This window comes from Schistocerca serialis, chromosome 5 (assembly GCF_023864345.2).
Source record: "Schistocerca serialis cubense isolate TAMUIC-IGC-003099 chromosome 5, iqSchSeri2.2, whole genome shotgun sequence".
Classification (NCBI taxonomy): Eukaryota; Metazoa; Arthropoda; class Insecta; order Orthoptera; family Acrididae; genus Schistocerca; species Schistocerca serialis.
This window is the reverse complement of record NC_064642.1, coordinates 552,232,100-552,246,821: the sequence shown is the minus strand read 5'-3', so window position 1 is coordinate 552,246,821 and position 14,722 is coordinate 552,232,100. Positions and strand designations below refer to the sequence as shown.

The following is a 14,722-nucleotide window of genomic DNA, read 5'->3' as shown; positions in this document are numbered from 1 at the left end:
TAGTTCCCAAAAGAAGGGTGAAACTTTTGATCAAAGGATTCTACAAGAATGATGCAGTACCAACACCCAAAAATGTTTATCATCATCAACAATTACCACAAAAGACTATACTTCTGTATGACAGAGTTATAGTTTGCAAACGGTCTTTTACGCCATCCGTAAAGCACTTAAGTGAGAGATGTAAAGATATAACAAAATGTTGGCTGGATCATAACAAAGGTATATGTCACGGTATATTGTGCAGATAAATATTTTTTTTTTTTTTTTTTAAAGTTTGAATGTGAGCAAATGAAGTCCAGATGATGAACTGGTGCTATGTACACCAGTGAATGTTAGAGCCATTTCCAGAATCTTGTAAAACAGGGAACCTGGTCAATGTTTGTAATGTAAAGAAGATGAAGAAATGATTGATTTAACCATCAGTTTGCTCTACATGACAGCAGCAGCCTAACCTAGGACACACCAAAATAAAACAAGTGTTTCGATTATGTTCTACAACTGCTACTGCAGGGTAACATTTGTGGGTTACATTTCACTACCATAATTTATTGATTTGTAACCCACGAAAACGTATTGACACTACCACTGCCACAACTACTAATCTCCGTCTTCTTCTTCTTTTTTCAACAAGCCTTCCTCATCACAAAAATTATTTGATACTGACTAGATGATAACACCTAAGTTGAACTGCAACCCACAAGCCACTAACCCAATAGGTCTGCAAAGTAGTATGATAAGGTAATTTTGCTGTGAACCTTTCATCCCTATTATTGTTCAACATATGTGTGTTTTCTTTTCTAGCAATTATTACATCATCATTCCTCCTGTGATAACAAGCTAGAAACCAAGTGAGCTCCGCAGCCAAGCACAAAAAGGATGAGCGAGTCAGAAGTGTGGTACATTTCCTCTCCCATCAAAAGCACAACAGTTGTACAACATCCTGGAATGGACTTCAAAAGACACAATATTGAGTATATCAGCAGGATGACCCACCGTCGGACAAATGCAACATCAACAATACTGTCAGTGACACAATTTTCCAATATATAGCAGTTTGAAAGTGTTACACTTCAAGGTGCTGGTGCACCTAGTCACCAGCAGAATGTTGGAGGCACTAATGTTTTCAGAGAGATCCATTTTGTGACTTTTCATGCTTTCCCGACAGATCTGTTGCAAATATGCTTCTCAGGTTTGTCGCTGGATCGTATAGTGTAACTTGCACAATATTTCATCGATGCAACTGCTCGGTACCATCTGGTGGTGGTAGCTATAGCTGTCACTGCTGCAAGGTGCGACTGATGATAATTATGTGGCAGCGTTGAAATTTATCAAGTCGGGAGCACGGAAGTGCACTATGGGCAATGACTGTGCTGCCGGACATTCCTGTGGTTAAAGGCTGAATTAAATCACAGTAGTGCATTTCGTCGCATGATGAATCGGAAGTTCTTGTTTTCCCTGTTTTGATTTGATGGCAGCCAGTGCTGCATTCCAGACAGCACTTAGTTGAAAACCTGCACACCTGTTGATAAGATTGTCCGCCATATACAATACAGTCCCAGAAAGATGACATTGGGGATAAAATTTCAGTCTTTTCGTAAAATATATGATGTCCAATATCCAGGCAATGCTCTGCTACTGCAGACCTATCAGGCTGCCCCAGGCGCGTATGACTGTGTTCTTGCATGGTTTGGCATGTTTGCCCATAAGATTTTCCACATTGGCATGGGATTTTATACATGCCACATTTCCTAAGGTCAAGGTCGTCTTTGACCGAGCACAAAAAATTCCTCAATTTTGCTGATGGCCGGAAAACACACTTGATGTCTTGCCTTTTGAGGGTTCTTTCTATTCTCGAAGACATGCTGCCAAAATAGGGCAAAACACTGTTGCAGTAAGTGCCTCCACATCTTCATTTACATCCCTGCTTCGAATTTATTTAGAACGGAATGCTTGGCATATCTGCCTATCGGAATAGCCATTCTGTTGAAATACCATTCTTAGATGTTGTAACTAACCAGATAGACTGTCGGCATCTGAGACCACATGTGCTGTATGCACCAAAGAGCGTAAGACACTATCACATTGCACAGGGTGATGACAACTTGTGGCCTGCAAATATAGCTCCATATGATGCTATGTCCTAGTGTACCAACACCTTTTCTTCCGACTATGACGTCCAGGAGTGATAAAATGCCTTCCTTGTCCAATTCCATTGTGAATTGTATATTGGGATGAAGCGAGTTCATTTGCCGGAGAAACGCAGGTAATGCATCTGTTCTGTAGGGCCACACCACTAGTTCATTTGCCGGAGAAACACAGGTAATGTATCTGTTCTGTAGGGCCACACCACTAAAGTATCATCTACAGACCGCAAGACGCAGGAAGGTTTGAGACTTGCCAACTGCAGTGCTTTTTCCTCAAAGAGTTCCATAAAATAGTTGGCCACCACGGAAGACACAAAACTTCCCATGACGACACCATCCACTTGTTCAAAATACTGGTCATTGAATAAGAAATCAGTTGAGGTAAGCACACGATTAAATATGGCCACAATGTCTTTCTCAAACTGGCTGCTGAAAAGCTCTAACGAGTCCTGCAGAGGTACTTTTGTAAATAAAGATACATCAAAACTAACCAAAATATCCAATTCTTGTAGCTTAAGTGTTTTCAGGAGTCCTATGAAATCCTCTGAATTCGGGATATAGTGGTCACACTTGCCTATGAGAGGTCCCAATAGTCTAGTACGATGTTTGGCCGGAAAAAATGTAGGAGTTCCAATGAAGTTCACTATTGGGCGAAGAGGAGACCCATCCTTATGTATCTTGGGTAGGCCGTAAAGTCTTGGGGAAACTGCAGCCTGTTGGCGTAGGCTCTTAGTCACTTCAGAAGGAATAGAATTCTTCTTGAGAAGATCTAATGCTTTTCTCTGGATTTTGCCACTCAGATCCTCTCTTAGCTTACGACAAGCAGGATTGTTGAGCGCCACCTCCATCTCGCTGTTGTACTCAACTTGTGAGAATAGGATGTAGTCGTTTCCATTGTCAACAGGTAAAATGATGAGTTCTTTGTCCATTCTCAAGTCTCACAGATTTCAATTTTTCTGTGTTTGTGGATACTGTCTTTGGATGTAGAACATGGGTGACATGTCATAAGAAGCTATTGTGGATGATTATGTGTTCAAAGCAACAGATTGAAATTTATTAAATAATTTGCTAATAGTTTACATATTTATTTGTCTAACCTACTGTTCAAAAGCTTACTAATTACAAAAACACTTATTAACATTAATGCCTAATCCATACTTTTTCCCATTTAGGAAAGTTTTTTGTTTAGTACTTTTGCACTTGGAACCATCACATGATGCAGTATGGATAAAACAATGAGGGCCACAAGAAAACTATACAGGGTGTTCCAAAAAGGTACGGCCAAACTTCCAGGAAACATTCCTCACATACAAATAAAGAAAAGATGTTATGTGACATGTGTCCGGAAATGCTTAATTTCCATGTTAGAGCTCATTTTAGTTTCGTCCACCTACGATCAATGGAGCACGTCATCATGATTTCATACGGGATACTCTACCTGTGCTGCTTGAACATGTGCCTTTACAAGTACGACACAACATTTGGTTCATGCACGATGGAGCTCCTGCACATTTCAGTCGAAGTGTTTGTACACTTCTAAAGAGGCGGACCAATTCCATGGCCTCCACGCTCTCCTGACCTCAACCCTCTTGACTTTCATTTATGGGGGCATTTGAAAGCTCTTGTCTACACAACCCCGGTACCAAATGTAGAGACTCTTCGTGTTCGTATTGTGGACGGCTGTGATACAGTACGCCATTCTCCAGGGCTGCATCAGCGCATCAGGGATTCCATGCGACGGAGGGTGGATGCATGTATCCTCGCTAACGGAGGACATTTTGAACATTTCCTGTAACAAAGTGTTTGAAGTAACGCTGGTACGTTCTGTTGACGTGTGTTTCCATTCCATGATTAATGTGATTTGAAGAGAAGTAATAAAATGAGCTCTAACGTGGAAAGTAAGCATTTCTGGACACATGTCCACATAACATATTTTCTTTCTTTGTGTGTGAGGAATGTTTCCTGAAAGTTTGGCCTTACCTTTTTGTAACACCCTGTACATTGAATACTGATTTGATGCCAGTTCAATAAATGGTTGTTACAGATGATACAACTTACTTCTTTGAACAGTTTCCAGTTGGAACACACTGCTTTCCTCTCAATTCGCGTCAGCAAAATGTTCTTCTCACTGGTCAAATTTGAAGACTTTTTCTGACTCTCAACAACCTGTTTATTGATTGTCATTCCAGAACCATTGGTGCCTTGATAGTTCTCTATGTTGCTTTCAGAAATGTTAAAATCAGCTGCTTTAGCACTGGCAACAGAAGTGACTGTGTTTATTACATTACCACTGGTTTTGGAACAGTTGTGCAGCTTCTTTTTACTATGGCTATCAAAACATTTGTCAGTGGCTTTGTCAGGCCCTTCGCCCACTGATCTTATCTCTAACTTTCCACAGTTGAATTTAATTCTCTTGTTGTTATTACCATGTAGAGGTTTGTCTGCAAATTTATTATCCAATTTTATGGTCTTCACACTGCTTCCACTACTCTTGAGTTTCCTTTTCTTCCAGTTTTTCATGCCAGTGTTGCTGACCTGAAGCAAGAAATAAATCAGGTAACTAATGAAATAAAATACATACACACAAATTAGACAAAAACGATGTGTGCACAAAGCAATCATCAACAACAGCACAATGTAATCAACACAGAAAATTAGAGAATATAATGTAGGATTGGATCCGGCATCCTTCATGAGATTTATTTCTTTGCACAAAAACTTAATAAATACATATGTTTTATGTGTTTGTGTCCAGGATCTCCTCTGAAACCTCTGGGTAAATTTCAGCCAAATTTGCCGTAGAAACATAAGTATTACCACTGTGAGATTTATAATCTCCTAGCTGCAAAAGGAACAAGGATATGTGCAAAAAGTGTTTTTCCAGCCTCTGTGTAGAGGCTGCTCTTCACAGCAGACATACTGTTTGGAGACAGTAGTAGCCTGCCAAGTCAATCTGCTTTGCAGGATAGCTTACATGTCAAGGGCAAGAAACGGTTTTCCAGGCCCCGACGTGTAAGCTGTACTGCATGACACGCTCATTGTGTTGGCATAGTATCGACTTGCTTTACTGAAATGTACTGCAGGGGCTACATGTGCAGGTGAATGGGTTGGGACAGGTGGTGATGGATTTGGGGGGGGGGGGGGGGGGGATGGGCAGAGTAAGGGGAAGGAAGAAATGGACAGAGAGAAGAGAGGAGGGAGAGATGAATGAGGCAGTGGAAGGTGTAAAGGGGTAGTGGGCAGGTGGAAGAGGGGGGGGGGGGCAAGTGGAGGTGGATATGGAAAAAGAGAGTGGGAAGAGGATATGGTCAGATGGAAGGAGAGGAAGCTATGGTCAGAGAGAAGGGGTGGACGGAATGAACACAGAGGAAGAAGGGAAGAAAGACAACAATGGAAGGATGAGGTGGACGCAGAGAGGGAGAAGATGTGTTCAAATATAAGTGTCAAATGGATACACAGGTGAATCTGCAAGGAAAAGGCTAGTTCATCTATACAGCAGACTGTAAGCATGTATGTCGGGGATCTCCTCCCAAACCCCTGGATTGATCTGAACCAAATTTGTCACACAAACAGTAAACTTCATGCGTACCAGGACTGTGGGGTTTGTAATATACTAGCTCCTACAGAAGCAGAGATACAGGTGAACACGTGGTTTATCAGCCCATGCTGTGTACACTTCCCTGCATGGCAGGTGCATTGCAGTTGTAGTCTTGGGCTCCTTTATTGAACTGTTTTACAGGGGCTACATGAACAGATGGGCATCGCTGGAAAGAGAAAGAGAGAGCGAGAGAGAGAGAGAGAGAGAGAGAGAGAGAGAGAGAGAGCGAGAGAGAGCGAGAGAGAGAGAGAGAGAGAGAGAGAGAGAGAGAGAGAGCGAGAGAGAGAGAGGGGGGGGGAGGGGGGGAGGTTGAGCAGATATGGGCTGGGAAGAGTTGGAGAGAGATCGGCAAGAGGAGCTGAACAAAGGATATGGTTGGAGGGCATGATCGCAGTTGACAGGGAAGTAGGAGCAGGTCAGAGAGGAGGAAGGAAGAGATGGACAAGAGAGAGGGGTAGGGAGAGGGGTAGGAAGAGGGAGAAAGAGAGAGGGTAAATATATGTCAGGGTGCGGAGAAGATGGAGAGAATAGGGAGGACATCTTCAGAGAGACAGAGAGAGAGAGAGAGATGGGGCAGGAGTTTGCATATGGAGTGGGGAAGAGAGGATGGGCAGAGAGGTGGAAGTGGAGGCAGTCATGGAGAGGGAGGAGGTGAAGATGGACAGATATATTGGAAGGAAGAGGTGGAAAGATAAAAGAGGAGGAGGAAGAAACGCATGCAATGTGCGTGTCAAACATGTTTGTTGTTGTTGTTGTTGTGGTCTTCAGTCCTGAGACTGGTTTGGTGCAGCTCTCCATGCTACTCTATCCTGTGTAAGCTTCTTCATCTCCCAGTACCTACTGCAATCTACATCCTTCTGAATCTGTTTAGTGTATTCATCTCTTGGTCTCCCTCTACGATTTTTACCCTCCACGCTGCCCTCCAATACTAAATTGGTGATCCCTTGATGCCTCAGAACATGTCCTACCAACCGATCCCTTCTTCTAGTCAAGTTGTGCCACGAACTTCTCTTCTCCCCAATCCTATTCAATACCTCCTCATTAGTTGTATGATATACCCATCTAATCTTCAGCATTCTCCTGAAGCACCACATTTCGAAAGCTTCTATTCTCATCTTGTCCAAACTAGTAATCGTCCATGTTTCACTTCCATACATGGCTACACTCCACACAAATACTTTCAGAAATGACTTCCTGACACTTAAATCTATACTCGATGTTAACAAATTTCTCTTCTTCAGAAACGCTTTCCGTGCCATTGCCAGTCTACATTTAATATCCTCTCTACTTCGACCATCATCAGTTATTTTGCTCCCCAAATAGCAAAACTCCTTTACTACTTTAAGTGTCTCATTTCCTAATCTAATTCCCTCAGCATCAGCCGACTTAATTAGACTACATTCCATTACCCTCGTTTTGCTTTTGTTGATGTTCATCTTATACCCTCCTTTCATGACACTGTCCATTCCGTTCAACTGCTCTTCCAAGTCCTTTGCTGTCTGTGACAGAATTACAAATTTTTATTTTGTTTCCTTTACTGCTTGCTCAATATAGAGGTTGAATAACATCGGGGATAGGCAACAACCCTGTCTCACTCCCTTCCCAACCGCTGCTTCCCTTTCAGGCCCCTCGACTCTTGTAACTGCCATCTGGTATCTGTACAAATTGTGAATAGCCTTTTGCTTCCTGTATTTTACCCCTGCCACCTTCAGAATTTGAAACAGAGCATTCCAGTCAACATTTTCAAAAGCTTTCTCTAAGTCTACAAATGCTAGAAACGTAGGTTTGCCTTTCCTTAATCTAGCTTCTAAGATAAGTCGTAGGGTCAGTATTGGTGTACGCAGACTAATCCACAGAGATAAAACTATTAAAAAATGAAACCTTCCAGTCATGCCTTAGTTGACAACAAAATTCAATGATCACCCAACACAGCATTTGACATGAGGATTTTGATGCACAGCACAAGTCACACATTAGTGACAAGCTACAGGTGTGACAATAGTTGACTTAAGGGTTCATTACTTCCAAATACTGGAATTGGTATTTTAAATCGATAAGTGCTTGGCTTTATATAAATGTTAAAAATACAAATTACATAAAAGTTAAAAATACACACAATGTGTATAAAATTAAAAATGGGGGTAGTAACTGTTGTGTGTTTTGTGGAGCAATGATGGAAGCCATTACACTTCTTAATTTTCACTGACAAACTTCCATTCAACTCAAATCTCATCAAGAAATGTTCCTTCTGAAAATGGACAAACTCGTTCAAACCATAGTTGTATGAAGAATGATGGATTGAGTGAAGCCTTCAAGATTGCTTCAACAACTGACAAGCAGAGTTCCACCACAACCTACATCCCAAAATATTTTGTGTGTATGTCTAAATGTGAGGCCCCGCCCACACACACACACACACACTTTTGTTTGTTTTGTGCATAGGTGTCTGCCTGTTAATGTATGATGCCAGACGATACAACACCAGTGTGTCACTCCTTATCAATTCGATCTGGGTGAACTTTGTATTATTTGTTGTCCTTATGGAGATAACCAGGGCCATATTTATATGCGGGCTATCTATACTGCAGAGTAGGGGCCCGAATCATAAAAGTGTAAACTAAAAAACCTTTGTTCAAATACTGTGGTGTGGACCCTCTTATATTCGTTGAAGATGTAGAAGTAACTATTTTGTATACAGCTGAATTTTTCAATGAACAGCTGATATGAGTCATGTCAGCATTCATCTCTTTAGCCCCACACTCGGTCAAATTACCAGTGGCAGTCAGTCAGGCATGTGGCATTGCAGTTGGAAAAATCATCAAGGCTTGAAAATATTGTTAACAAAATTTTGAGAGTCTTTGTGAGCTTGACTTGGTGGAAAGCCAATTTCTTCCCTATTATATTTCACCCAAACCAGGGCCCAATGTTTGCTTTAATTTCCTGTCACAATATGCAGGTTATTGTGCTCTTCAAGATGAGGAAAACAATTATTAGGTTAATTTATTGATTAACTAGTTACTGCATGATCCCTTAAGCTGAATAGCATCCGTCAGACAGCTTTTCTCATGATGTCATAGCAAGGTCAAGTAACCACTGTGGACTTTAACGGGAAGTCAATAAGTAAAAACTGAATGGGTTTAAAGAATGTATGAATGCATTTCCACAAAAAAATATTTTTCGCTTTAATAATAACACTGACACCAATCTGAAACCACTCCAAAAATTTGTCAGCATCCCTGCTATGGCACTGACTCTTGTAACTTTCACTGAAGGCTACTGCAAAAAAACAGAACTGCTTTGGTGGCTTTTCTTGACATCGTAGGCAATTAACAAAAACAACAGAAAAATAAGGCTATTGCTGTAAGAAGACATTCTTTTTACAGTTTTATTAATGAAACCATAAAACACAAATTAATCAACACAAAAAAGAGGAATTAGAAATGAAAGACTGTAAAAGAAAAAGGAAAGAGGAAGTTACAGCTAAGTTATGCTGTATGACATTATGTGAAATTTAATCCAAGTTCATAAGCTGCTTTACAAAATTTAGAAATTGAGATGGTGAAGTGGTATGTTCAGTAGGCCCTACCTCCATAGTATGGTCATTAAAGCCTATAGTAACAATCCAATACATATTCAAGTGTTGGTCATTGTTGATATGTGTTTCTTTTACAACCTAAACTAACAGCTATAACATTCCAAACTATTTCCTGAAAAATGCCGAAACAAACAAACGCAGTCTCTTGCCAAACAAGGTAACAACACAGCGGTCAGGCCGAGCTAATGCGACAAAAGCCCTGTTTCAAGGCTATAAAGGAATAAAGAATGCATTTTTTAATTTTCAGAGGACAAAACAGGCATGAAAACCTGCCTGTTAGTGGTTTCTGCTAGCACAATAAAATGTCAAGGGTGGGAACTGAGCTCAACAGAATTTTTTGGAAAGTTGTATAGGGACAAGTAAACAAAACTCTGCAGAACCCTACACTGAACAAGAACACAGCTATGTCAGTCCTTAACAAGCTTCATAAAAACATAAAGGGATAGCTTTGAAGAACAAGCTCTGAAAAGTTAGCTAACTGCACTGATATTAAAGTGAAATACCACGCAAACACAAAATAGATGTACATTTGTTACCTCCCACATCAAAGCATGAGTACTACTTACTCTTCCTGAAACAATGTGGATCAAGAGATTAGTTTGTGTCATACAACCATTTAAACCTACAATGTGGCAGGAAGTTGAGAAATATGAACTACACGATTCCTGTATTATGTTTCTCAACAAGCTGAAGAGTGACAAGCGATGGATGCATAAAATAAATACCTACCTGAAAAAAATTTTTTCATAATATACAGTTCATTCTTAGAATGTGTCAGTTAACATCACAAATATCAGTGAAGGAAAGTTATTTTCGAAACTGAAGTTGATCAAAAACAGACTTCAAACCTCCATTTTAGTAGCTAAGTGCAACTGTTTCAGTTCACTCAGTTCTGAAGCCATATTTTTAAAAAACATAGTTACAATGGTGGAAATGGAAAATGTTACATCACAAATACCTGGACTGTACACTACCAATCTGATGCTCCAGTATTTCCAAGCTTCATGATATGTTGACTAAAATTTTGTTCTCACGGCTCCTTGTGTCAATACAGAAAAAAGGCATTTCTAAAAGTGAAGAATGATGTGAGTATGTGATGACTGGTGGATGTGTGTAACATTATAGGAAATTTTTAGCAGAGATAACACAGCTTTCCCAGAGGGCACGTACGCTACATGCAGCTTATTGTGAACTTCTGAACTTTGAGAAAGGTCAAGTCATTGGCATGAGGAACACAGAACCATCGCACGAACAGAACATATAGAAAGTTGATATGTATGCGACAAGAATGGTAAAATGGCAATTTATTTTCAACATTTTAGTATATGTTGTTTTCTACAATCAGAATGTGTACAATGGACTAAAACTGAAAGAGAGGGAGATAAAATTAGGTACGGATATTTAACCTCATGGGGAAAATAACAAATAAGCCAAGTCTCATACAAATCTGAGATGTGGCAGAGTTGGCCTGGATGAAAGACCCTCTCCACTAAGTAGGGCTATGTTGATGGAAAAGCTGAAATGGGCAACTTAGCTTCCTGCCACAGGAAAGTATAGGACTTGTATACTTTCAACCAGAATTGTTCAAATCCATCATGCTGAAAAAGTGCTTGGTTCTCAGAGTTGTGTTTCATGTCAATCAACTGGTTCTGCAACCTCTGATGAAAGTCTGTTGTGTCTACTGAAAATTTATAGTGGACCCACATTGGTAATGAAGGGCTAAACAGACCCTGAAATTTAGTTTGCATATTTTCTTTAGTTTATCTGAGGTCTTAGCAAAAGTATGTAAGTGGCTGCCTCCACCCTCGTCAGCAAATTCTTGAACTGCCTCTTTTCGTGTCAATTGAAGTTGGTGTGATGTCCAGTTTTGCAATGAGTGAATATATTATAAATGGATATCAAAATGAAAACGAGACTGGTAGAAAAAATAAGTAAACTGGTTATTAGGCTATTTCAAAAGTAATAACAGTGAGGGCTTCCTAGCAGAACTTCTGGAGCATAGTCGAAACAACCTTGACAACATGTGGGGCCACAGGAAACATGGGGACCTTTCAGTACATTTACTGTGATGATGTTGACCAGCCAGCAATTTCTGTGTTGCTGAACAGAGAAGATTTATCTGGAGGTTCCCCCAACGACGTGGCTGTTACAAAATCTGAGCACTACGTTAACATTGGTAGCAACTTAAACAAACCATTAACGTTTCTTTCGTCCATCCTATTTCATCTGCGTTTGTCCGCTCATATCTAATAACTCAGGCATCAACAAAATGTTTGAATTCCCTGTGTTCCTTTCTATATTAGAGCTTGAAAAAGTATTCCTTGGACAATATCTACAATAATAGCGATACGCTGCCCATAGGCCTACGTAAGTTTCGTTGACGCATTTTGAAATGCGGTGTGAAACACTGATGTCGCAGGTATACATCACATTGTCTTTCTCAAGCAGCTTAAATTATTTTTAAATACTCTCGGTTTTTCAACGGGGTAACATCATCCAAATGTTGTGATATGATGACAAGATGACTTGTTGCCATCAATATGTGGTTCTGATGACTGGACTGCCTGAAGATGGCAACAAATCAACCTGCTGAAATATAACACCAATTTGACGTGCACGAGAACATTCAAAAATCATCACACTCCGACATCGCCTAAGTCACACACAACTTTCAAACCAAATGTCCAAACAAGTGATATCACCACACACAGTTTTCTGACTAACCTGGGTCATTTTCATGCTGCTGTCAGCAGGGGGTAACATCCCGACGAAACACGTTTATGTCTCACAATATCGAAAGAAAAGCAACATCTATCGTTGCTTTAACCACGCCACCACATGTCAACACAAATCGACCACACTCGTAAATACACACCAAAGACTATATGCATTCAAAGACTAAATGAAGGTGTTTGCCTATCTATATTTATGTTCCACTGAAGCACAACAGGGCCTTGCCCGTCTTACTTCTAATATGCATGTATGACTGTTTTGTCTGTAACTGTTATGCCCTAAATTCTCTTGTTATTGTTGAGATTGGTCGCTTGTCTGAAGCATAAGGGTAATGGGTTCCTATCTGGTGAATTAGTTGCTGGGATGAAGTAGGTGCCTTTTCACAGAATTTTTTTGATTTTGTTTTCATGTAGGCGTAGATTGATGGATCTTGTAAGAGGTCCTTAATATGTGTGTATGGTGGGTAGCGGTCTGCATCGGCGATGACGCGGAGGATTCTGTTTTGGAGTCTCTGAAATTTTTTGTAGATGTCTGTCTGCTGCCATAGACCAAAGTTCCGATCCGTATAAAATACTTGGGACGATAACTGACCTGTATAATCTTAGTTTCGTTTCAATGCTAAGTCCTCCACATTTTAGGAGTGGGTATAGTTGTATAAAAGCAGTGTAACCTCTGCTTCTCGATCTATCTATTTGCTTTACGAAGGTTAGTCGTTTGTCTAGTACAAGGCCGAGATATGTAGCTCAATTGCTCCATTCTATTTCTTTGTCGGCAACAGAAATCAGTCTATTTTGGGGAGTCAACTTCCTCGTGAACATAACTGCTATGGACTTCTTCAGATATATCTTTATTTTCCAAATGTTGCACCATTTCACGATTTTGTCAAAGTGCTCCTGTAGCTTTCGTGCTATGAATTTGAGGTTGCTGCTGCTCCTGTAAACCGCCATGTCGTCGGCATAAAGCGCCATCTCACCTGCGAACTTCAGCACATCATTGATGTATGGCGACTATAATATGGAGGCAAGAACTGAGCCCTGCGGAACTCCTGCCACAGCACCCCTGATTGTGCTTAGATGTTTGTCGCACCCGACACGGTACTGCCTCCCGGTCAGAAAGGAGTCAATCCTGTTGATGTTGTTGTTGTTGTTGTTGTTGTTGTTGTTGTTGTTGTCGTCAGTCCTGAAACTGGTTTGATGCAGCTCTCCATGCTACTCTATCCTGTGCTAGCTTCTTCATCTCCCAGTACTTACTGCAACCTACATCCTTCTGAATCTGTTTAGTGTATTCATCTCTTGGTCTCCCTCTACGATTTTTACCCTCCACGCTGCCCTCCAATGCTAAATGTGTGATCCCTTGATGCCTCAGAACATGTCCTACCAACCAATCCCTTCTTCTAGTCAAGTTGTGCCACAAACTTCTCTTCTCCCCAATCCTATTCAATACCTCCTCATTAGTTGTATGATATACCCATCTAATCTTCAGCATTCTCCTGAAGCACCACATTTCGAAAGCTTCTATTCTCATCTTGTCCAAAATAGTAATCGTCCATGTTTCACTTCCATACATGGCTACGCTCCATACAAATACTTTCAGAAACGACTTCCTGACACTTAAATCTATACTCGATGTTAACAAATTTCTCTTCTTCAGAAACGCTTTCCTTCCCATTGCCATTCTACATTTTATATCATCTCTACTTCGACCATCATCAGTTATTTTGCTCCCCAAATAGCAAAACTCCTTTACTACTTTAAGTGTCTCATTTCCTATTCTAATTCCCTCAGCATCACCCGACTTAATTCGACTACATTCCATTATCCTCGTTTTGCTTTTGTTGAAGTTCATCTTATATCCTACTTTCAAGACACTGTCCATTCCGTTCAACTGCTCTTCCAAGTCCTTTGCTGTCTCTGACAGAATTACAATGTCATCGGCGAACCTCAACGTTTTTATTTCTTCTCCGTGGACTTTAATACCTACTCTGAATTTTTCTTTCGTTTCCTTTACTGCTTGCTCAATATACAGATTGAATAACATCGGGGACAGGCTACAACCCTGTCTCACTCCCTTCCCAACCGCTGCTTCCCTTTGATGCCCCTCGACTCTTACAACTGCCATATGCTTTCTGTACAAATTGTAAGTAGCCTTTCAGTCCCTGTATTTTACCCCTGCCACCTTCAGAATTTGAAAGAGAGTATTCCAGTCAACATTGTCAAAATCTTTCTCTAAGTCTACAAATGCTAGAAACGTAGGTTTGCCTTTCCTTAATCTATTTTCTAAGATAAGTCGTAGGGTCAGTATTGCCTCACATGTTCCAACATTTCTGCGGAATACAAACTGATCTTCGCCGAGGTCGGCTTCTACAAGTTTTTCCATTCGTCTGCAAAGAATTCGCGTTAGTATTTTGCAGCTGTGGCTTATTAAACTGATAGTTCAGTAATTTTCACATCTGTCAACACCTGCTTTCTTTGGGATTGGAATTATTATATTCTTCTTGAAGCCTGAGGGTATTTCGCCTGTCTCATACGTCTTCCTCACCAAATGGTAGAGTTTTGTCAGGACTGGCTCTCCCAAGGCCATCAGTAGTTCCAATGGAATGTTGTCTACTCCCGAGGCCTTGTTTCGACTCAGGTCTTACAGTGCTCTGTAAAA

The 14,722-nt window shown here is 40.6% G+C and overlaps 1 protein-coding gene across 1 annotated transcript in view; it reads right to left on the bottom strand.

Annotated features, from left to right (window-relative positions):
- Positions 1-12,217, bottom strand: part of LOC126481201 (uncharacterized) — a 71,466-nt gene extending 59,249 nt beyond the window's left edge. The window contains exons 1-2 of the mRNA XM_050104798.1: positions 12,062-12,217; positions 4,203-4,679 (exon numbers count right to left, since the gene is read on the bottom strand). Of these exons, the coding sequence (XP_049960755.1) occupies positions 4,203-4,679; positions 12,062-12,100 (516 nt within the window). The 5' untranslated portion in view covers positions 12,101-12,217. The remainder of the gene's footprint in view (positions 1-4,202; positions 4,680-12,061) is intronic.
- Positions 12,218-14,722: the final 2,505 nt, after the last annotated feature.